A 25,068-nucleotide genomic window follows, 5' to 3' on the forward strand; every position below is an offset into this window, starting at 1 on the left:
AGCTGATCAGAGGCTCCCTGAAGTTGCCTGTGGTGGGACCTTGATCATCTAGAGCAGGGATGGCAGCTATGTGGTGGGATTCCTCAGCTGGGAGTGGTTCCTCAGGTGGGTGTAGGGCCCACTAGTTGAGTTGGTTATTGCTGCAGGACTAGAGCATGCTGGGTAATAAAGGCTCTATACATTCTGATGGGTGAGGGATAATGGAAAGGAATGAGATTACGTAACAGAAACAAGATTCAGGGGGAATATCTATAATAATAAAAGTGTAATATGCAAATCGACCAAACAGCCGAATAGCAGAACAGCCTCTCGACAACCACACTATGACACCCACTGCACAAGGCCAGCCCAGGCGGGTGTGATGCAATTGGTGGGGGTTGGCCATCGCCCCATGATCGCACCTCAGAGGGAGGCCCAGGCCACCGACCCCCGTGCTGTGGCGGGTGGGTGGGGCCTCCCTCTGTGGGGTGATTGATCTCGGGGCTCCCGGACTGTGAGAGGGCACAGGCCGGGTTGAGGGATCCCCCCCCACCCCCAGTGCAGAATCTCATGTACCAGGCCTCTAGTAGAAACAGAATCTCAGTTCAATCTGTCAGCCTGTATAGTAATTCATTCAGCTGTTAACTCTGTGCCTACATTATTATTACTTTTTTTATTTATTATTTTTAAATATATTTTAATTGATATCAGAGGAAGGGAGAGGGAGAGAGAGAGATAGAAACATCAATGATGAGAGAGAATCATTGATCGGCCGTCTTCTGCACACACCCAACTGGGGATTGAACCTGCAACCCGGGCATGTGCCCTTGACTGGAATCAAACCTGGGACCCTTCAGTCCACAGGCCGACGCTCTATCCACTGAGCCAAATCGGCTAGGGCTGTGCCCGCATTATTAAAAAATTCCTGGAAAATGGAAGAGGGATTCAATTTATCATGTGTGGTGTCAGAGGAACAGAACTAGGCAAGGGGAATCTGCCTAATAGGAGGAGGAACTTTATAACAACAAGAAAATTCTTAAAAATAAAAGTCCCCAAAAGTGCTTTGGAAAAATCCATGTTGCTGGTTTTCAAGCGTAGACTGTATAACAGTTAATGGAAGATTATGTTCTGACCCAAGGACTTTCTCTTGTTACTTAAAACAATTTTTTTTTTTTTTTTTTTTAAATATATTTTATTGATTTTTCACAGAGAGGAAGGGAGAGAGATAGAGAGTTAGAAACATCGATGAGAGAGAAACATCGATCAGCTGCCTCCTGCACATCCCCCACTAGGGATATGCCCGCAACCCAGGTACATGCCCCCGACCGGAATCGAACCCGGGACCCCTCAGTCCGCAGGCCGACGCTCTATCCACTGAGCCAAACCGGTTTCGGCAACTTAAAACAATTTTTATTTTCATTTCCTGTGTTACCCTTAAAAAGTCTTTTTGTTTTGATAATATTCCATTGCTTATTCTCTATTTTTTTTTTTTTCTTTTCTCTGACATGGGGCTAGCGAAGTTGGAGAAAACACTTTCAATGAAATAAAACGGGTAACCCACAGTCCTGAGCTCCCCCATGTTCAGGACCGTCTGGGGAAATGGAGACGATGTGAAAGTGTGACCCAGTCCTGCCCTTAGGGGGCCTATGGATGGATTGGGCAGACAGGCGTAACCATTTGAAAAGTTCCTCAACGTCAGAGGATGAGAGGCCTAACTGACGCCAAGGGAACTGTGCTGTACATGTGCGAGAGTTTAGATGCGGGAAGATGACCTTCCGGCTGGGTTCGGCAGGATGAGCTGAAACGGTGTGGGAGAGAAGGAAAGCCCACGCACACAGATATTCGTCTTATTGTCTTGCGTTTCTTCAGGGTCGAGACCGTCTTTTTCGGCTTCTTGGTGTCCACGCCTCCTTCCACAGGGCTCGCCCACAAAGCGGAGTAGGTGCTCAGGGATATCGTTCAGCTGAATTGGTGCAGAGTGTGGGGAGGTCATGTGGGGGTCGTGGTGGTGAAGAGAATGTCAGTATTGTGCCTCCGAGAGCTTAGGGGAATTTCTTTTTCTTTTATTGTTTGGTGACCATGGAGACCAGAAACCGTTTGTGTCATGCAGTAGTTATTTGTAGAGCACCCTGCTGCAAAGGTAAATCGGAAAACGATGCCACCCTTATGTGTTTAAATAACTGCGTTAAGTGGTGAGATACAAAGTGTCACAGGAAAGGTGACAGGAAGTTTGGAGGAAAAAGAGACTATTTCCAATGGTAGATCGTGGAAGAGTTCGTGCAAGAGGTGACTTTTTTTTAAAATAAATGTCTTTTATAGAGTTTTTCCTTTTTAAAAAAAAAAATTATTTTTTTAAAATCCTCTCCTGAGGACATTTTTCCATTGATTTTTAGAGAGAGTGGAAGGGAGGGGGAGAGACAGAGAGAGAGAGAAACATCGATGTGAGAGAGACACTTCGATTGGTTGCCTTCTGCACGTGCCCGGACCAGGGCCCCGGCTTGGGAGGAATCTGCACCCGAGGTACGTGCCCTTGACTGGAATTGAACCCAGGACCCTTCAGTCCACCGGCTGACACTCTACCCACTGAGCCAAACCCGCTAGGGTGAGGAGGTGACTTTTGAGAGTAACATTTGAATTGTCTGAGATGGATGAGGCTGATCAAAAAAACTTTTAGCCAAATCTTTCTTTTTTTAATGTATATATTTTTATTGCTTTCAGAGAGGAAGGGAGAGGGAGAGAGAGAGAGAAACATCAATGATGAGAGAGAATTATTGATCGGCTGCCTCCTGCACACCCCACACTGGGGATCGAGCCTGCGACCCGGGCATGTGCCCTGACCGGGAATCGAACCGTGACCTCCTGGTTCACAGGTTGATGTTCAACCTCTGATCCATCCTGGCCGGGCTTTAGCCAAATCTTGATTGTCTGTAGGCATCTCCATCCCTAGCTTCCCATTTACAGGTTGATGACCTCTCTTTTCTCTACAAAAATCCCTCAGTTTTTTTTTCCCTAACAAATTTATCCCATCTCATTTAACATACCATCTTGATCTCCTCCCCTGTAGCAGTGGGAGAATTATCTTCCTTCCTAGTACTTAGCCTTCCATCTGTGGTCTGGATCCTCTCTCCCTCTCTCTCTCTCTCTCTCTTTTTTTTTGTCTTCTAGGGTTCCTATTCAGTATTAGTTTCTTAACTATCATTTGCCTATTTTCCTTTTACATGCTATTTTACATACATATTTTCCATAGACATGCTCACCCATTTAAGATGTATTCCCTTGCCGAAACCGGTTTGGCTCAGTGGATAGAGCGTTGGCCTGCGGACTGAAGGGTCCCAGGTTCGATTCCGGTCAAGGGCATGTACCTGGGTTGCGGGCATATCCCCAGTAGGAGATGTGCAGGAGGCAGCTGATCGATGTTTCTCTCTCATCTTTGTTTCTAACTCTCTATCTCTCTCCCTTCCTCTCTGTAAAAAATCAATAAAATATATTTAAAAAAAAAAAGATGTATTCCCTTAATACTAGACCTCACTGTGATTATTGTCCCTTCTTTTTTCCTTCAGGGAAACTTGTCTTTTACTGCCTACACCCTCACTTCCTTACCTTAGCTCATGTGGGTGTGACTCATGAGCCTTCCTTTCCCCCACTGCAATTTCTCTCGCTGATATCACCCATGACCTCATTGCTATAGCCACTGGAAAGTTTCAGTACTTTCTTTCTTCATCTCAGCAGCATATGACACTCTTGTCTGTTCACTTCATGAAATGTCCCTCCTTTTCACTGGGTTGCTTTTTGTACTTTTTGAATTTTGACCATGGAAATATATTACCTGCCTAAGAAAATGAATTCAGGTAGCACCTCCTGCAGGAAGCTTACCTAGATACCCACTCTTGTTCCTACAGCACCCCCCACAATGTATGTACCTTTATTGTAGCTTTTTTATTATTATTATTAATATAAGTGCCTTAGACTTTTCCTTAATGTACTGTGAGCCTCAGAGGGCAAGGACCATGTCTTTGACGAGTATCATAGTTAACCCCTCCTCCCGGTATGTTCTTACTAATTACCAGATCTGAAAATGGAATTTTTGACATAGCACTTGCTCTACAGGCTCTCCCTGTTCCCTTGGGCCCCAGCAGCTGCCAGTAGGCAGTGACCCAGAGAACTGCTTTCGCAAAGAAATATGTACCTGTCTTTCGCCTTGTGGAGGACTCACCTGTTTCTTTCCTCCCATGCTGCTCACAACCAGCAGTGATTAGACCAGTGATGGCGAACCTATGACACGTGTGTCAGAGGTGACACGCGAACTCAGTTTTTTGCTTGATTTTTCTTTGTTAAATGGCATTTAAATATATAAAATAAATATCAAAAATATAAGTCTTTGTTTTACTATGGTTGCAAAGATCAAAAAATTTCTATATGTGACACGGCACCAGAGTTAAGTTAGGGTTTTTCAAAATGCTGACACGCCGAGCTCAAGAGTTTCGCCATCACTGGATTAGACTGTAGCTTCCGAGGCTTAGCTATCATCAAGGTTTAACTCAATTTGAAGATTAAAAAATTGAGTTTTTTAATCTTCACACACACACACACACACACACACACACCACACATATCCTATATAATAAAAGGTTAATATGCGCCCTGACTGGTTTGGCTCTGGATAGAGTGTCATCCTGCAGACTGAAGGGTCCCGGGTTCGATTCCGGTCAAGGGCATGTGTCTTGGATGCGAGCACATCCCCTGCGGGGGGCGTGCAGGAGGCAGCTGATCGATGTTTCTCTCTCATTGATGTTTCTAACTCTCTGTCCCTCTCCCTTCCTCTCTGTAAAAAATCAATAATATGTATATATTTTTAAAAAGGTTAATATGCAAATCGACCGAACAAAGGAACGACTGGTCATTATGACATGCACTGACCACCTGGGGGCAGATGCTCAACACAGGAGCTGCCCCCTGGTGGTCAGAGCACTCCCACAGGAGGAGCGCTGCTCAGCCAGAAGCCGGGCTTACGGCTGGCGAGCGCAGAGGCGGTGGCGGGAGCCTCTCCCACCTCCATGGCAGCGTTAAGGATGTCTGACTGCCAGCCTTAGGCCCACTCCCCCTGGGTGCATGAATTTCGTGCACCAGGCCTCTAGCATATGTATGTATGTATATTTCAGAGAGGAAAGGAGAGGGAGTGAGAGCTAGAAACATCAATGATGAGAGAGAATCATGGATCAGCTGCCTCCTTCATGCCCCCTAACTGGGGATTGAGTCAGCAATTTAGGAATTGAAACTGATTCATAGGTCAGCACTCAATCACTGAGCCACGCCGGCCAGGCTTGAAGATTTTTTTGTCCTTTAAGGTTCATGATGATGTGTTAAAGTAGAGCTGGATGAATAGGGAGCTCAAACATGTTAATGTTTCACTAGGCTCTGCATCTGAAGGCTCGGTCTGGGAGTAGTTAGCCCAGGGAACTTGTAAAGAGTTTCCTTGAAGTATAATTTTCACGCCATAAAATTCTCCCATTTTTCATGTTCAACTTAATGATTTTTAGTAAATTTACTAGGTGGTGCAACTGTCATCATAGCCTAGTTTCCGTCACCCCAGTGGACTCTTTAGAATTATGATAACAATTAGACATTTAATTTTGGCAAGTAGACTTGACATACCATATCAAATTCAAAGAGTGAAATGATTTCCTCGGGGAAGGGTCTGCATTAGGTATCAAAAAACACAGCGCTTCAGTAATCTAACTTCAGAAGAAAGAAGTTTCCCTTCTGTTTCTCACTTATTACTATAGCCGTTCCCATTGGTATGAGGTATACTCAGAAGTTTCATTTAAAACAGATACTATCAAGATGTCTCATTTTGCTGACATGTCTTGGGAAACAAGCCCATATCATTTCTTGCCTGGATCACTGAAGCTAGTACTTTCTCAGCTCTTACTGGTCCTGCCTCCTAACCCATACTGCTTGGGGTGACCCTTTAAATCAGATTCCATCATTTCATTCCTGTTTCAGATCCCTCAAAGGGTCTGCACATTCTCCTCCCTCCATACCCCCCCCCTTTCTTTCTCTTTCTCTCTCTCTCTCTCTCTCTCTCTCCCTCCCTCTCTCTCTCTCTCTCTCTCTCTCTCACACACACACACACACACACACACACACACACACACAGAGTCCTCGGTGCCATTTTTGCTGGGAAACCAGCCCTAATTCCCCCCCCACCCCCCATATGGCCAGGAATGCTTTACTGAATACTCCACATTCCTTTCCCTCAAGGCGCGTCCTATCACACTGTATTGAAATCGCTAGGCTGTTCCCATGCCTAGATGTCCTACTTGCGAGGAAAGATGGCCAGCTTGGGGGTGGGGGGTTGGCAGCGAGTAACCCTGCCGTTTGGGGCATTGGCCCTGCACGCTGGGCGTGGCAGCAGGGTGGGGCTCCTGGAGGAACCGAATGTCAGTGGTTTGGAGTGGTCAGTTCCGGCATCGCTAGCTTCCCCTTCCGTATTGCAGAGCTGGGAAACCGCCGAAGTCATGTGCTCCGCAGAACTCGTTCAGCTGGTTTCCTCTTCACAGACCCGAATTCACACTGATTCTGTTCCCCAAGTGCTCTGGGTCTGGACTTGCTTTAGGCTCACCACGGTGGAGTTCCCCAAAGAGTCATTTCTTTGTCTCCCCGAGTGGCAGAATGGGTAGGGCCAAGTCTGTGCGCTCCCTTTGAAAATTGTCATCAGCGGGACGAGGTAGACAGGTATTATTACGCAAGTGACTGGGTGTTAGACTCAGGAGTAGGTTTGACTTCTGGGACCTGGCAGCCTCACACACACACTCGCATACACATACCCAGATGCAGGGCTGTCATCACTGAGCCTGCTGGTGCTTGTGTGCATTAGCTCAGCTAATCTTTACAATAATCTCATGGGAATCGGTGCCGCCCCTAATCCTGTCTTACAGACAGAAAACCGGAGCTCGGAGAGGCTGGCTGGCTGGATGGCATTCTTGCTCATTCTCATTTCCTTCCCTCTTTTCTCAAAGAAGAAGTGGGCATGTTCCTTACCATCGCTGGCTGTAGGCTCTTACTTAATTTTGTTCTTTATTTCTTGTGTCCTTAGTCCCTCCTTCACTTGTTCTCTTCTTGCAGGCTTCAAATTAGTCTTCTTCAGTCGAGAGAGGGGGAGAGAGAGAGAGAAAGAGAGAGAGAGAGACTCTAAGACAGGCACTCCTTCCTTGGACATACCACCTCTTAAGACTAACCTTTTCTTTCCTTCTTAAACCTCTTGAAATCAAGAAGTCTACATTTGCCCTAGCTCAAGCATGTCAAACTCGTGGCCCTTGGGCCGCATGCCTCATTTATTTGGCCTGTGTTAGCCTTTGAGTTTGACATGCTTGCCCCTGTTGTGGGCTTCGTCCCCAGTAGGGGGCGGGCAGGAGGCAGCCGATCCATGATTCTCATCATTGAGGTTTCTCTCTCCCCTCCCCATTCCTCTCTGAAATCAATGAAAATAAAAAAGTGGAATCAAGGACATTAAAAAAAAAAATGAAGTCTACATTTGCTAGTTCCCCACTGCTAGTCACTTTTCTAGTTACAGTAATCTGACGCCTTCGCCTCACTCCACTGAGACGCCCCTCATTGGGCTCACCGGTGACATTCTCCCTCATGCGCCATGTCCTTTTCTCCTTGCCACTCATCTCTCTCCCGCATTTGATGTTGGCGACTTCTTCCAGCTTCCTGAACAGTTTTCCTTCCTTGATTGCTGTCGTGTGATTCTCTCGTGGTTTTCATTTTTAAAAAAAATATATTTTATTGATTTTTTACAGAGAGGAGGGGAGAGGGATAGAGAGTTCGGAACATTGATGAGAGAGAAACATCAATCAGCTGCCTCCTGCACACCACCCACTGAGGGTGTGCGCGCAACCAAGGTACATGCCCTTGACCGGAATCGAACCTGGGACCCTCCAATCCGCAGGCTGACGCTCTATCCACTGAGCCAAACCGGCTAGGGCTCATGGTTTTCATTTTATTATAGTGACTTTTCTTTCTGTGTATTTGCCTCTTAAAAGTCATTGTTTTCTTTCTTTAAAAAATATATGTTTATTGATTTTAGAGTGGAAGGGAGAGGGAGAGAGAAATAGGAACATGAATGATGAGAATCATTGGTCAGCTGCCTCCTGCACGCCCCCTACTGGGGATTGAGCCCACAATCCTGGCATATGCCCTTGATTGGAATCAAACCTGGACCCTTCAGTCCGCAGGTGGACGCTCTATCCACTGAGCCAAACTGGCCAGGGCAAACTAGTCATTGTGTTCTGAGGCGCAGTCCTTGACCATTTTTATTTCTGTGTAATCTGGGTCTCTGGCGAGCTTATCCCACTCATGGTCCCATTTTTCAAACTTGGGTTTCCAACCTGGTCTCCCTGAGTTCAGACTTACAGTTCCAACTGCCTGCAGGATGTCACTACCCCCCCCCCCCCCCCGCCCCTTGCATTTCAACCTGGACATGTTTCAGGCATGAATTTAGCATCCTGGCCTGCTTCTCCTGGTGTCCCCAGCCTTGTTTCATGGCATCATTGTTTATTTAGTCATCCATGCCGCAAGTCGCCAAATCATTGTTTAAAAATAAAACAACCTTTTCCCTTTTATAGAAGTTTCTGCAAATTCACTATAGAGGGTGCATGCTGCCAGATTTTCTCTGGAACTGTGAGTGTGAGAATGTGGGGTTTTCCCACATAAGGAATGGTAATATGCTGCTATTATTCTTTTTTATCTTTGCCAGTCTGATAGCTGAAAACGGTGTTATTGTTACTTTCATTTGCATTTCTTTGATTAATAGTGAGTTTACAAATATTTCCTGTTATTACTGACCGTTTACTAGTATTTTTGTTAATCCTCACTTGAGGATATTTTTCCCCATTGATATTCAGAGAGAGTGGAAGGGAGGGGTGTGAGAGAGACACATAGATTGGTTGCCTCCTCACTCAGCCCCACCAGGGCTGGGGATCAAACCCAGGTACATGCCTTTGACCAGGAATTGAACCCAAGACCCTTTGGTCCACAGGCTGATGCTCTAACCACTGAGCCCACCAGCCCGGGCACTGACCCTTTATAATCTTTTGTGAACTGCCTTTTTGTGTTTCTATCCCATTTTTCCTAGGGAAATATTTGTTATTTTATTTATTTCAAGCATTTATGTAGAATATGAAGATTATAAGAGATTATTATTCCTTTGTTACATGTTACAAATTTATCATCTGGTTTATCTCTCTGTTTGATTTAAAATATATATATTTTGCCGAAACCGGTTTGGCTCAGTGGATAGAGCGTTGGCCTGCGTACTGAAGGGTCCCAGGCTCGATTCCGGTCAAGGGCATGTACCTGAGTTGCGGGCATATCCCCAGTAGGAGATGTGCAGGAGGCAGCTGATCGATGATTCTCTCTCATCGATGTTTCTAACTCTCTATCTCTCTCCCTTCTTCTCTGTAAAAAATCAATAAAAAAAAAAAATATATATATATATTTTTATTGATTTCAGAAAGGAAGGGAGAGGGGAGAGTTAGAAACATCAATGATGAGAGAGAATCATCAATTGGCTGCCTCCTGCACGCCCCGATTGAGTCAGCAACCCGGGCATGTGCCCTTGACCAGAATCAAACCCGGGACCCTTCAGTCTGCAGGCCAACGCTCTATCCACTGAGCCACACCGGCTAGGGCTCCATTTGATTTTTTAAAATTGATTTTTATAGAAGTGTAACTGCTTTTTGTGTAGCCAATTGTTTCCCTTTCCTTTGTGATTTCTGCCTCCATGGTTTTGTGAGGAAAAGCCTTTCCCATTTCAGGGTTGTACAACCATTCATCTATATTTTTTTCCTTCCTTTTTCATTTTTAAAATTTCTAATCCATTTGGTGATTAATGTCAGTAGTGAAATGTGAGGTCAGGAGCTCACTTTGTTTTTTTGTTCTTTTCCGGTCGCCACTAAAGCCTGCATCTTCCCCGATGCCCTTCTCACCCCAGGCCCAGTTATCTAAGATCTGCAAAGAGGCTCCTCCTCTGTGATTAGTCACCATTTCTCTTTCTGTTTCCACCATTACCCCAGTTCCAGACCTCATTCTCTCTCACCTAGATTCCTGAAATAGTTGCCTAATATTTCTCTCTTGAATCTTGTCTTCCATGTTCTCGTCCTAGTTACTGTTCTAAAGTCTCAGTTCTGCCCGAGCCACTCCTTTGTATTAATGTATTTAATGAAAAATTTTAAGTTATAGTTGGCCAAGTCATTCTTTTTTTTCAATTTAATTTTTATTTATTGACTGATTTTATTTTACTTTTTTAAAGTATCTTTTATTGATTTTTTGCAGAGAGGAAGGGGGAGGGATAGAGAGTTAGAAACATCGATGAGAGAGAAACATCCATCAGCTGCCTCCTGCACACCCCCTCCTGGGGATGTGCCCGCAACCAAGGCACATGCCCTTGACCGGAATCGAACCTGGGACCCTTCAGTCCGCAGGCCGACGCTCTAGCCACTGAGCCAAACCAGTTAGGTCTTTATTTTACTTTTTAAAAACTTATTTTTATTGATTTCAGAGAGGAAGGGAGAGGGAGAAAGAAATAGAAACATTAATGATAAGAGAGAATCATTGATTGGCTGCCTCCTGCACGCCCCCCATTGGGGATCGAGCCCGCAACCTGGTCATGTGCCCTTGACTGGAATCGAACCCGGGACCCTTCAGTCCGCAGGCTGATGCTCCATCCACTGAGCCAAACCAGCCAGGGCTATTGACTGATTTTAGAGAGCGGGAGGAAGGGAGAGAGAAAAACATGGATTTGTTGTCCCACCTATTGATGTACTCATTGGTTGATTCTTACATGTGCCCTGCTCAGGGATTGAACCCGCAACCTTGGAGTATGGGGACCTCACTCTAACCAACTGAGCTATCTGGCCAGGGCACGGCCAAGTCATTCTTCTGTTTGAAAACTTTCATGGCTCCCATTGCCTGCAGATTAGATACGAGGCTCCAGACAGCTCCATCCCCACGGAGTCCTCCAGCAGCATGCTTTGTCATTCCCTAAATATGCCATTTGTGCTCATGCCTTTGGGCCTTTTGCTTATGCCCTTTCCTTTATCTTAAACATCTCCTTTTCCCATTGTTTACCTCTAAGTACCGTCTATCTTAAAGCCAGTTAAGCTCTCATCGCCTGTGGTAGCCAGTTGGTTAAGCATCTCTGTCCCAAGAGGGTAATCCTTTAAAGGTGGGGCAGGTATTCGGCACATTTTATAGGCGCTGCACAGAGTGGCCCATTAAAAATGTTTCCTGAACTGCCCTTGCTGGTTTGGCTCAGTGGCTAGAGCACCAGCCTGGGGACTGAAGGGTCCCGGGTTCAGTTCCAGTCAAGGGCACATGCCTGGGTTGTGGGCTCCATCCCCAGTAGGGGGGCGTGCAGGAGGCAGCCAGTCAATGATTCTCTCTCATCATTGATATTGCTGTCTCTCTCTCCCTCTCCCTTCATCTCTGAAATCAATAAAAATATATTTAAAAAAAATGTTTCCTGAATGGATGTGAGTAGATTTGTTTTGGAAAATTGATTTAAAATATGTATATAACAGCTTTATAAAAGCAGCCTAAATATGAAAGGGATATAAGGATTTTTTATGAGAGCCCTGGCTGTGTAGCTCAGTTGATTAGAGGGTCACCCTGATATGCCAAGGTTGCAAGTTCTACTCCCAGTCAGGGCCCATAAAAGAATCAGCCAATGAATGCATAACTAAGTGGAACAACAAATCGATGTTTCTCTCTCCCTCCCCTTTCTTCTCTCTCTTCCTCACAAATCAATCAATAAAAAAATTATTTATGAGAATTACTATATAATTATATGAAAGACAGGCTTTTATATGAGCACTCATTGTTCACACTGATTGTGTCTACTTCACCCGCATTTAACATTTAACATGCCCGCCTCTTGGTGCTTGATAGAGGAGGATGGTGAGTGAGGTCATGGACTGTGGTGTGGGACGCTTCAGAAAGTCCAGTTTCAGAACTGGAGCATTTGTTAGTGAGTGCTCAGTAGGTGGTAACTGTCATTTTTCAAAGAGGCAATATATTGTAGCCCTGGAGTTTAGGCTTTAGAATCACACCAGCTTTGGTTCAAGAGTGAGCTTAGCCTGTCCAGTCTGACTCAGTGGTTGAGCGTTGACCTATGAACTGGGAGGTCGTGATTCGATTCCTGGTCAGGGCACATTCCTGGGTTGCAGTCTGGATCCCTAGGCCTGGGAGAGGGGGGCGGGAGGGGGGGGCGCGGGGCGTGCAGAAGGCAGCCGATCAGCGATTCTCATCATTGATGTTTCTATCTCTCCCTCTCCCTTCCTCTCTGAAATAAATTAAAAAAATATATATATATATATATATATATTTTAAAAAGAGTGAGCTTAGCCACTTACAAGCTCGGTAATTTTGGAGAGATTATTTTACTTTTAGGAGCGCATGGTTTCCATATGGGGAAGATAAGAACAATATTACTACTTCCCTTATGGCTTTTTGCAAGTATCAAGTGAGATAATTCATGCAAAGCATTTAGCTTCATATCTGCCATGTGGGGTTAGAGGTTATATTTTTAGTGTTACTTATATTGAAAATGAGCCATTGAGGAGGATAAAATGTTGCAAGTTTCTGTCCCTTGTTTTGAGAGGAAGGACTAAGAACTCTTCCCTCCGTTTTCTTCAACTCTTATGAGAAATACTGTGAGAAATACAAGGGTTTTGTTGTGGCTGGGGCTGTGGCTGAGCATCCTGATCACAGGTGGGTGTGCTGATGTCATATCACTACTTGGTATGACATTCTCAGAACTTTGCTTGTAAGTGACTTATTTTTTTTTTAATATATATTTTATTGATTTTTTACAGAGAGAAAGGGAGAGAGATAGAGAGTTAGAAATATCGATGAGAGAGAAACATCGATCATTTGCCTCCTGCACATCTCCTACTGGGGATGTGCGCGCAACCCAGGTACATGCCCTTGACCGGAATCGAACCTGGGACCTTTCAGTCCGCAGGCCGACGCTCTATCCACTAAGCCAAACCGGTTTCGGCGTAAGTGACTTATTTATTTTACATATTTTTATTGATTTCAGAGAGGAAGGGAGAGGGAGAGAGAGACAGAAACATCAATGATGAGAAAGAATCATTGATCGGCTGCCTCCCGCACAGCCCACACTGGGGATGGAGCCCGCAACCCAGGCGTGTGCCCTTGACGGGAATTGAACCTGGGACCCTTCAGTCCATAGGTCAACACTTTATCCACTTGAGCAGAACCGGCTAGGGCATAAGTGACTGATTTGTTAGAACATCTGTACCTGTAGAAACATTTGTACTTGAAGAAAAATGTGAAGCTCCCACATTGTGGTCAGAGTGATTTTCTGAAACCCAGACCTGCCCAGGTCATCCCCCTTTTAAAAACCCTGCAGTGTCCCCCAGGACTAGGATGAAAGAAACGTTTCATAGCCTGACAGACAGGCCTTGCACCATCCAGCCCGCCGACTTCTTCATCGTCCCCTCCTAGCGTTCCCCTTGCACTTTACCTCCCAGCAATGGCGTCAAAATGGACTGAGATGGTTTGGGAGCATTGGGGCCATTAAAGAGAGAGGGAGTGGGAGGTGAGGGGAGTGGAGGAGTTGGTGTAGACTAGATCTTTAATGAGCTTCCCAACCGCGAGATTCTATGAATAGAAGACAGTGTTAAACGTGAAAACTGGTAAAAAGTTGTGTGGCCAATGCTTTTTCTTTTGTGCATGGATTATTACTTTTTGTACTTAAATAAAAAAATAAATTGATTCCGGAGAGAGGAATGGAAAGAGAAACCCCAAGCAGTTGCCCCCACACGCGCCCTGACTGGGGATTTAAACCTTAACCTGGGTTTGTGCCCTGACTAGGAATCAAACCCACCACCTTCTGGTGTTCAGGATGATGCTACCCCAGCCAGGGTGATGATTTTATTTTTTTTATTTCAGCTTTATTGAGGTATAATTAGCATACAAAATTATAAGACATTTTAAGTGTACATTCTCGTGACTTGTTATACGTACACATTGTGAAAGGACCATCTAGTTAATTAACATATCCATCACCTCACATATTTATTTATTTTAGAAAAGACATTTATTTATATTCTACTCTCCTAGCAGATTTCACTTATAAAGCACAGTGTTCTCAGCTGTACTCACCATGTGTTATGTATTTGAGGTTTGTACTCTTCTACCAACCTCTCCCTATTTCTCATATTCCTGGAACCACTTTTCTATTATTTCTACAAGATTTTTTCTTTTTTGCGTTGTTTTTTAGATTGCACATAGAAGCGATACCATGCAATATTTGTCTTTGGCTTATTTTACTTAGCATAATGCCCTCAAGTTCCATCCATGTTGTCACAAATGGCAGGATTTTCTTTTTCATATCTGAATATTTTGTTTCACACACACACACGCACACACACACACACACACACCTTTATCCATTCATATGTTGATGGACAGTTAGGTTGCTTCCATATTTGGCTATTGTGAATAATGCTGCAATGAAGAGGAGAGTTCAGACCTACCTTTGATCTCCAGGTTTCATTTCACTTCCTTTGACTGTACACCCAGAAGTGGGATGGCCGGGTCCTATGACAGTTCTGTTTTTAATTTTTTTTGAAGACCCTCCCTGTTGCCTTCTGAGTGGCTGCACCAATTTATAGTCCCACCAACAGTGCATAGCGGTTCTCTTTTCTCCACATCCTCCCCACCACTTGGTACTTCTTGTCTTTCTGGTGACAGCCTGCCTGGCTGCCTCTCCTAGCCCTCTGACTGTCTCTCCCTTTCACCAAATCATACTTGGCTTCTCTCCCTCTGGCCTGACCCTTGAGTGATGTCCTGCGTCACTACAGGAAACCTCCTGGTGTAGCTGTTAATCTGGACGGTTTTACAGCAGTCGGACTAGGGAAGCACAGAGAGGATTGTGGGAGATGTTGCATGGTCCTTGCTTTTACTTGGATATATATTTTTTTAAAAATATATTTTTATTGATTTCAGAGAGGAAGGGAGAGGGGGGGAGAGAGAAACATCAGTGATGAAAGAGAAGTTTTGATCAGCTGCCTCCTGCCCCACCCTCACTGGGGACCGAGCCCACAACCCGGGCATGTGCCCTTGATGGGAATCGAACCCAGAACCCTTCCGTTCGCAGGCCGACGCTGTATCCACTGAGCCAAACCGGCTGGGGCTGATATTAATCTAGTAATCCCAGAGGAGAGGAAAGCCCACACAACTTTGGTAACTGGCTCTGATTCAAGGCAAAAACACATATTGTGCTGCTTATTCATCATCTTCCCTGTGTGTTCACCTTATTTTGAGAAGAAAAGTAATTTTTTCTTCATACTGTTACATGGCAAAGAGCTGCTGCTGGCTCACACTGAGCGGTTCTAGAACAGGGGTTCTCAACCTGTGGGTCGCAGCCCCTTTGGCGGTCGAACAACCCTTTCCCAGGGGTCGCCTAAGACCATCCTGCATATCAGATATTTACATGACGATTCATCACAGTAGCAACATGACAGTTATGAAGTAGCCACGAAAATAATTTTATGGTTGGGTCACTACATGAGGAACTGTATTTAAAGGGCCAGAAGGTTGAGAACCACTGCTCTAGCATGTCCCTGTCAATGAGATCACAGGGTAGACAGCCCCCGAGGGCTGGGTTGCCAGGAGCTATTTGCTGTGTCCTTTCAGCAGTGAAATATTGGAGGGATGGCTGTATGAGGTTTGTCCCGAGACTACACCTGTTTTCTGTACCAATAACCTACACCGTTTTCCCCATCCTCCTGTGGTCTTTAGGCTCTTCCTGAAGTAGAGTTTGGATTTTGTAACTGTTACAAATTGCTATCTAATTTAGTGTGCTGGCATCTCTTCTGGAAAACTCATTTGTTTCCTGGTGGGCCTGCTCCCACCCCACCCCCTCCTCATCCCTGACATTTAAATTCTACCTGAAAGAAAAGTCAGAAGAGGAAATTTTATTTATTATCATTGAATTGAGAGAATGACCAGAAAATTCTCTCGCCCATTCATATATCCAGGCATTCTTTATTTAAGAGTCAACTATGGGGCAGACAGTATGCTGGCTGCTTTAAAAGTATAACAGATTTGAAAATAAGATTGAGTGACTATTCAAAAGAACTTGAGAAAAACGGGAAATTGTTGCTTTTCCTTATTATTTTTTTAAAATATATTTTTATTGATTTCAGAAAGGAAGGGAGAGAGAGAGATAGAAACATCAATGATGAGAGAGAATCATCGATTGGCTGCCTCCTGCACGCCCCCTACTGGGGATTGAGCCAGCAACCTGGGCATGTGCCCTGACTGGTCCGCAGGCCGATGTGCTATCCACTGAGCCAAACTGGCTAGGGCTCCTTGTTGTTTTTTAAAGATTCTGAGCAGTAGTCCCAGTTTGAAAAGATAAAATTAATACAAGAAATGTTATTCTTAATTAGAAAAATAACAATTTGTAAAAGAATTATATAAGCTCTATATTATATAATTCAAGCAACTTTTATTAATAGAATTATATAAAAACATAGATAAGTGGGATCATAAATACATTTACATATTATTTGGCCTGTTTTTCTATTGGTATGTTAGTGTTTTCATTCCAATCATAATTTTTCATGGGTTTATGTGTCTGTGTGTATATAATATAGCATGTTTAAATGTTTCTTACAATTTTATTTGCCTTATAACTAAATTTCTGTGTATCAATGCACATTATAAATGTTTCAATTTTACTTGGCAGTAAATTTAGTTCTTACATTAGTCGGTTGTACCTTTGGGTTTTTTTCATTGGCTTTTTAAGATTTATCACTAGTGAAACAGATCAGGCAACATCTAGTGTGTAGGGAGTTTTTCCCCCCAGGTTGGTAAAGATTGTAGGGATAGCATCAGCTTTGTAAAATTCGAGTAGAATAGTTTTAAATTAGGGGCTTAAATCTGGAGGTAAATGAAATTTCTGAGATATATATTTAAGTATAAGCACATTTTTTAGGGGGGGGACCTATAGTGTTTCTTTTTAAAAAAGAAAATATTTTTTATTGATTTCAGAAAGGAAAGGAGAGTGAGAGAGAGAATCATTGACTGGCTGCCTCCTGCATGCCCCCTACTGGGGATCGAGCCCACAACCCGGGCATGTGCCCTTGACTGGAATCGAACCTGGGACCCTTCAGTCCACAGGCCAATGCTCTATCCACTGAGCCAAACTGTCTAGGGCAGTGGTCGGCAAACTCATTAGTCAACAGAGCCTAATATCAACAGTACAACGATTGAAATTTCTTTTGAGAGCCAAATTTTTTAAACTTAAACTATATAGTCCTAACCGGTTTGGCTCTATGGACAGAGCGTCGGCCTGTGGACTCAAGGGTCCCAGGTTCGATTCCAGTCAAGGGCATGTACCTTGGTTGCAGGCACATACCCAGTAGGGAGTGTGAAGGAGGCAGCTGATTGATGTTTCTAACTCTCTGTTCCTCTCCCTTCCTCCCTGTAAGAAATCAATAAAATATATTTAAAAAAACACTTAAACTATATAGGTAGGTACATTGTTATTAACTTAATTAGGGTCCTCCTAAGGCTTAGGAAGAGCCACACTCAAGGGGCCAAAGAGCCGCAGTTTGCCGACCACGGGTCTAGGGCGTTACTGATTTTTGGGATCATATAGTGTTTCTTAAATGTTCAGAGATTTCTGTGACTCAAAAAAAAAAGGTTTAAAATCATTGCTCTAAATGATTTTTAGTTACATACCTTTCTGTTTATAGAAAACATATGCAATTAAACTCTGATTTGTTGTATCTTGGGCTTCCCTGAAATCTTGCGAGAAGTGTTCGAGGGACAAAATACAGTTTTCCTTCCGTCTTTACAACCTCTTCTTCTCTGAAAAGCACTGAAGAATTCATTTTTATTGATTTCATGAGCGGTACCTTCAGTGTTTTAGCCAAGATAATTGACTATTTTGGCATCCCCAAACAACCATAAAACCTTGAACCCAGAAATTCACTATGGGTTCTGAATGCTAAACCCAGAGAACTTCGGCAATGAAACAGTTGAGATGGTGGCTTCGGTTACAAATGGTTTTCCGTAGGAGTCCTTAAGGAGTAACCTAAGGACTGAGGGAACGGATCCGAGGTGCATGGGACAGTCAGGACCCGGGAGCCAGCTGGCTCTGGGGCGGCAGAGAGGAAAGTAGGGTAGAGAAGAAGGTGGCATTCATGCTCCAGAAGTTTTCCAAGTTCCCTGCCTCCGATCTGACTGGGTCAGGACAAGGCGTTTGAAATTGGATCTTTTATAAAGAAAAATATATTTTTTTATTATTTTCAGATCGTCAGGGAGAGGAAGAGAGAGAGAGAAACGTCAATGATGAGAGAGAATCATGGATCGGCTGCCTCCTGCAGGCCCCTTCACTGGGGAGCGAGCCCACAACCCAGGCATGTGCCCTGACAGGGAATCGAACCGTGACCTCCTGGTTGACGATGAACTTGGATCGTAAAGGAGTGTTGCTTATTTCACCTTAAGCCTCTCCGCGGAGAATGGAAATTAAACTTGATCGTCTGAGGAATGCTCAGTCCTCCCTGCCTTGTCTCAAGTCCTCTCTCCCTTTTGTGCAGGTGGATGGAAGCATGCCTGGGGGAAGATCTGCCTCCCACCACGGAGCTGGAGGAGGGCCTTCGGAACGGGGTCTACCTCGCCAAACTCGGGAACTTCTTCTCTCCCAAAGTGGTGTCCCTGAAGAAGATCTACGACCGGGAGCAGACCAGATACAAGGTGAGTCCTCCCGGCCTGGCGCTAACACGGCCGTGAACGTGAGAGGTTAGCATGCTTTCTCCTGTGTACGAGTTGCTGAGAAATGAGTTTAAGGGTGTTTGTTCCAACAAAAGTGGAGAAAATAGTGCAAAGTCAAGTATAGTAGTAGAAGAACTTCAGCTGTTTGTATTTCTGATACATTTCTTGCGATGGTGGGTATCATCCTTGTGAAATTTTTTTTTTAATCCTCATCTGAGGATATTTTTCCATTGATTTTTAGAGGGAGTAGAAGAGAGAGGGAGAGACAGAGAGAAATATTGATGTGAGAGAAACACATTGATGGGTGGCCTCCTGCACGCACCCCGACCAGGGCCCTGGCGGGGGAGGAGCCTGCAACCGAGGAACATGCCCTTGACCGGAATTGAACCTGGGACCCTTTGGCCCATAGGCCGATGCTCTATCCACTGAGCCAAACTGGCTAGGGCAGGGGCGGGCAAACTTTTTGACTCGAGGGCCACAATGGGTTCTTAAACTGGACCGGAGGGCCGGAACAAAAGCATGGATGGAGTGTTTTGTGAACTAATATAAATTCAAAGTAAACATCATTACATAAAAGGGTACGGTCTTTTTTTTTCAATAGTTTTATTCATTTCAAATGGGCCGGATCCGGCCCGCGGGCCGTAGTTTGCCCACAGCTGGGCTAGGGCCTTGATGAATTTTTTTATTTCTTGGAAGGTAGCGGGAAGTAACTAGGGGAACTACTTTAACTTTAACCAAGTCCTGAGATTTGTTGGCAAATTAAAAGCATTAGCAACTTTAGGGAAAAAAGCTCAGCCTGTGATATTAGAGTTCAAGGTAAAGTGGGAAGGAGATCCAGTTTCAGAAAATGGAGATAAGTGAAAGGGTTTGATTCCTGTGGCCCACGGCCCTGAGAAAGCAGACTGCTTAGTTCAGTTGACAAGGACCAAAATGAGTCGTCTAAGAACTTCTGTGGGGAGCCTTCCTGAGAGCTCTTATTTGAAATAAGGATGCATATAAAATAGTGAAAGATGGCAAAACCAACAGCCAGTGTAAGAGCAGTTGCCTGTAATAATGAGCTAAGGATGAAGATGCAATCAAGAGAGATTTTTATGTTCAAATTTAAAGGGAAACAAGGAAGGTATAGACCCTAAGCCAAAGCCAAATTAAGATCTCAGATAGCAACCTTTCTTTTCCTTTTTAAAAAAATACATTTTTTATTCATTTCAGAGATGAAGGGAGAGGGAGAGAGAGAGATAGAAACATCAATGATGAGAGAGAATCATTGATCAGCTGCCTCCTACACACCCCACACTGGGGATCGAGCCCGCAACCTGGGCATGTGCCCTGACCTGAAATCGAACTGTGTCCTCCTGGTTCATAGGTCAACACCCAACCACTGAGCCACACCGGCTGGGTCTCTCCGGGTAGTTTTTAAATGAGAGGAGCAGAGATGTGGATCTGTCTTGTTGCGATTGGAATGTGAACATAATGCTATAGACAGACCTTGAATTTAAGGGGACCTTGTAAAATTTGTCAAGGAAACTTGCAAGAGAGTTTTTATTTAGTATTGTGTCCCTGTTGGCAACGTGTCTATTTTTTAAATTAAAAAAAAAATTTATTAAATTGATTGGGGTGACACTGGTCAACATGAACATATAGGTTTCAAGTGTGGGTTTCTATGTTATCAGATCTGAATAGTGCATCATGTGCCCACCACCCAAAGTCAGATCTTCTCCTGTCACCTTATATAAAGACCCCCTTTTCTCCCGCCTAATGGTCTTTTTTATTTGTTCTAGGCGACTGGCCTGCACTTCCGGCACACGGATAATGTGATTCAGTGGTTGAATGCCATGGACGAGATTGGCTTGCCTAAGGTAATTCACGTGATAGTCATAGTTCTGGCTCAGCTCTGTCTTGGCATAAGGGTTCTCACTCTACTTATGAAAGTATTCTTTATTTTCAGTGGAATCTGTGGTGATTTTTTAAAAAAGTACTTAAGATCTCTTTCTTCTGTTTCCTTTAGAAAATAGTTTTGTTCTTTTTGTTTTATATTCCTTATCCCTGCTTCACCCCACCTTAGAGAAATTCCTTGTGATATCATTTACTTTTACTGCATCAAATTGTAGACTTACATTAGAATTCACATACCATGATATTCTGCCAGACACCACATGAATTTTAAAGTATATAATTCAGTGGGTTATTATTATTATTAACAATGTTGTTTCATTAAAATTTGACTTTAGGAGAACAAAATAAATCAACAAACAAAATAGAAACAGACTCATAAACACAGAGAACAGACTGATGATTGACAGAGGGGAGGGGGGAGGAGAACTGGCTGTAAAAGGTGAAGGGATTAAGATGTACAAATTGGCCCTAACCAGTTTCACTCAATGGATAGAGTGTCGGCCTGTGGACTGAAAGGTCCCGGGTTTGATTCCAGTCAAAGGAACATGCCAGCGTTGTGGGTTCGATCCCCAGTAGGGGGTGTGCAGGGGGCAGCCAATCAATGATTCTCTCTCATCATTGATGTTTCTATCTCTCTCTCCCTCTCCCTTCCTCTCTGAAATCAATACAAATATATTTTTTAAAAAATAAGTAAAAATAAATAAATAAATAAATAAATAAAATTTGACTTTAGGAAATATTTTAGAAATGTTTTCTTCCAGCTTCAGAATAACCAAATTTAGGGTGTTTGAAGGGTCATTTTTTTTAAAAAAATATTTTTATTGATTTCAGAGAAGAAGGAAGTTGGTGAGAGAGATTGAAACATCAATGATGAGAGAATCATTGTTTGGCTGCCTCCTGCATGAACCCCACTGGGGATTGAGTGGGAAACCCTGGCATGAGCCCTGACCGGAATCGAACCAGGAACTCACTGGTTCATCAACCACTGAGCCATGCTGGCCGGGCCATCCTTGACTGTTTTGCTCAGGAGTCTGTTTAGTGCTGCTCTTAGTGAAATTGCCATCTCTAGCTACCCGGTCCCACTGGAACTCGTAAAAGCTGTGCTGTATTATCATTCTTACAGGCATGGCATCTTTCTCTACTACCCCACCCCAATTCTTTGACCTAAGAATTCTTCTAGGAAGTTATCCCTCCACCATAATCAGACAAGCATAAAAAGATGTATATGTAAGGATTTTTCAGCCTTGCTTATGGTAGAAAAAGTTGATAGCAAACCACATGTTCCTTCACTAGGGAATTAGTTGTGATGCAGACAGATACCAGTGCAGCCATAAAAAAGGATGACGTTACTCTGTATTGACAAAGGAAGTTGTCTGGGATGTGCTAAGTGGAAAAATAACATAATAGGCTAAGGTTATAAGAGTTTATGTTCTGGCTACGATGAGATCACTATTTTTGTGAAAAAATAAAGTGAATGCTCTTGGGAAAAATCTGTTAGGAAATACAGTTTTCATTTTTGTGTGATGGGATTAGGGGTTGGTTTTTGTTTTTTTTAAAATATATATATTTTTTATTGATGATAGAGAATCATTGGTTGGATGTCTCCTGCATGTCCCCTACTGGGGATGGAGCTCGCAACCCAGGCATATGCCGAACCGTGATTTCCTGGTTCATAGGTCGATGCTCAACCACTGAGCCACGCCGGCTGGGCTGTTTTTTTTCTTTTTCTTTATACTGTTCCATAGACTAAATTTTTGTAAACAGCAACAAAAAGTGAAGGGGGTGGGGAAAGGGAGATGTGGAGTGTTAGGAAGTGCCTACAGCCGATTGTAAATGCGTAGCACAGTGCTGAACTCACTGTTGCATGTCTGTCTGTTGAATGAGTTAAATCCAGAGCTGAGTCTTCGCCGAAGACAAGTTTTTGTCCTCTTTTTTTCAGAGCAGAGTGCCGAAGCTGTCTTCCTTGCACTGGTGTGTTTGAGAATTAGGCCCCACAATGTCAGGAAATGCAGTACGTCAAATTTTGACAGCTACTTGGCCTCTCTGTGCACCTGTAACTTCCTGTTCCTGTTTTGTGTGTGGTGTGCCTATTGGGCAAGGTGACTTAACCTCTTTTGAATGGTACTAAGAGCCTTGTTAATATTTGCTGTTGCTAGGAGTAGTATTCTTACTATAAAATGCTTTTTTGTTGTATTTTTTTTTTTGGTTAATCCTCACCCGAGGATATTTTTCCATTGATTTTTAGGGAGAGTGGAAGAGAGAGGGGAATGCAGAGAGAAACACCGATGTGAGAGAAACACATCGATTGGTTGCCTCCTGCACGAGCCCTGACCAGGGCCCAGGCCTGGAGGAGCCCGCAAACTAGGTACGGGCCCTTGACCGGAATCGAACCCGGGACCCTTCAGTCAGCAGGCTGATGCTCTACCCACTGAGCCACGCTGGCCGGGCTGAAATGCCTTTTTAATGACTGGCTTTTATTACCTTTTTTGTTTACTAACAATAGTGCGTTGTCCTGGACCACAGTTAACAAACATGGAAACTCAAAGGCTTTCCAGGACAGCAGGGCTTTCTGAGCTGTCAGTTTTGAAATGTCCACCCTTCATGATTTAGGTCCGGAAGACTTCTGAGTAATGTAGACAGAAGACACTCAGCCTGAACATGTATTGTTGGCCGGGGTATAACATATGATATATGATCAACAGTACATGTTCAGTATTTATTGGGATGTCTTTCCTGATCTCTTTATATGGTACACACAGGTTAATTATAGAAACGCACTGTGATAAATTTTTGGTTCTTATCCTTCTTGACTGTTTATTATGATTGGTACTATTGGCCACCTCCTCCATGAAATACTTTTGTTATTTTGAGTTTGATTTTTTTTAATTGTTTTTAATCTGCCCAACTAGTCTTCTGTTTTTTCAACTATTCTATCTTCCATACCCTACTAGTGGGCATTCCTTACGATGCAGTCCTTATTTGAGCTACATTCTCTCATTCTCATTTCAGTTATTTTTACTATTATTGTTAAATTTTTTTTTATTGATTTCAGAGAAGAAGGGAGAGGGAGAGAGAGGAGATAGAAACATCAATGGTGAGAGATAATCATTGATAGGCTGCCTCCTGCATGCCCCACGCTGGGGATCGAGCCCGCAACCCGGGCAGGTGTCCTGACCAGGAATCGAACCGTGACCTTCTGGTTGATAGGTCGACGCTCAGCCACTGAGCCACGCCGGCCGGGCGGTTTCAGTGATTTTGAAGACTCTTTGCTGTAAGATAAACACGGTATCTTCAAGTGGCCATTTCTCCTCGGATAGCTTTCTAGCACCTAAGATTTCTCACGTCTGAAACTAAACCTCCCTTTTCCGGCACGTGGACATCCCCTCCTCTGTAATGAATGGGACCTTGTTATCATTTTCCCAGTTACCCGGGCTCCAAACCTTGGCATCCCCTTGGCCTCCTACATGCAGTGATTCCCCCAGCCTCCCTCCTTTGCTGGAAGCGCCTCTTTGATCTGCTGACACAGCCTGGCAGCGGCCTCCTGAGCTTCCATCTCCCCGCCATTCGCTGCATCCTGTGTCTTGTCTCCAGTCAGATCTTCCCGGGGCTCTGAGGCTCTGTTTCCACTCTTTGGCTCCAAAGTGAGGACTTCTCTGTGGCCTGCGTGTCAGGTTCAGACTTGCCTGACTCTCCAGGGCCTCACAATCTGATTCCGTCCTACCTACCCAACCTTACTTTCCTGTTTCTGAAATGTCTTCTCTGCTGTTTTCGGGGAGGTTGGCCCACGGCGACTGGGATTTTCACCTTTCAGGGGAGGACATCCCAATCTCGGGAAGTGAGCACGTGGAGCTGGAAAAATTATCAAAAAGGATGATTCTGATACATCCCATTTCTCGGGGGTGGGGGGGGGCGGGGGGGGGGGGCAGTTCTTTCCAGTGGAGAGGCACGATGATTATGGGATGAGCATCAAAACAAAGAATTGGCCCTGGCCGATTTGGCTCAGTGGATAGAGCATCGGCCTGCAGACTGGAGGGTCCCGGGTTCGATTCTGGTCAAGGGCATATGCCTGGGTTGCGGGCTCCATCCCCGGTGGGGAACATGCAGGAGGCAGCTGATCAATGATTCTCTCTCATCATTGATGTTTCTCTCTCTCTCTCCCTTCCTCTCTGAAATCAACAAAAATATATTTAAAAACAACAACAATAAAACAAAACGAAGAATTGAACACAATGTATTAAGTGCTGTAATAGATACATAGTGCATCTCCCACTGCCTTGTCAGAATTCTTCTAATCACCTTATAATTCAGCCTTTCACTTCTCCAATCCTTCTCCCCCTAAATTACAGGTTGAGTCGTGTGTGTGGTGCCTCATTACCATGA

At 44.2% G+C, this 25,068-nt stretch overlaps 1 protein-coding gene across 1 annotated transcript in view; it reads left to right on the forward strand.

Annotated features, from left to right (window-relative positions):
• IQGAP1 (IQ motif containing GTPase activating protein 1) overlaps positions 1-25,068 on the forward strand; it is a 104,587-nt gene that overhangs the window by 20,051 nt on the left and 59,468 nt on the right. Inside the window, exons 3-4 of the mRNA XM_081114735.1 lie at positions 18,621-18,777; positions 20,574-20,651. Coding sequence (XP_080970861.1) covers positions 18,621-18,777; positions 20,574-20,651 — 235 coding nt within the window. The remainder of the gene's footprint in view (positions 1-18,620; positions 18,778-20,573; positions 20,652-25,068) is intronic.

The sequence above is a fragment of the Myotis nattereri genome (genome assembly GCF_964212035.1).
Source record: "Myotis nattereri genome assembly, chromosome: 21".
Classification (NCBI taxonomy): Eukaryota; Metazoa; Chordata; class Mammalia; order Chiroptera; family Vespertilionidae; genus Myotis; species Myotis nattereri.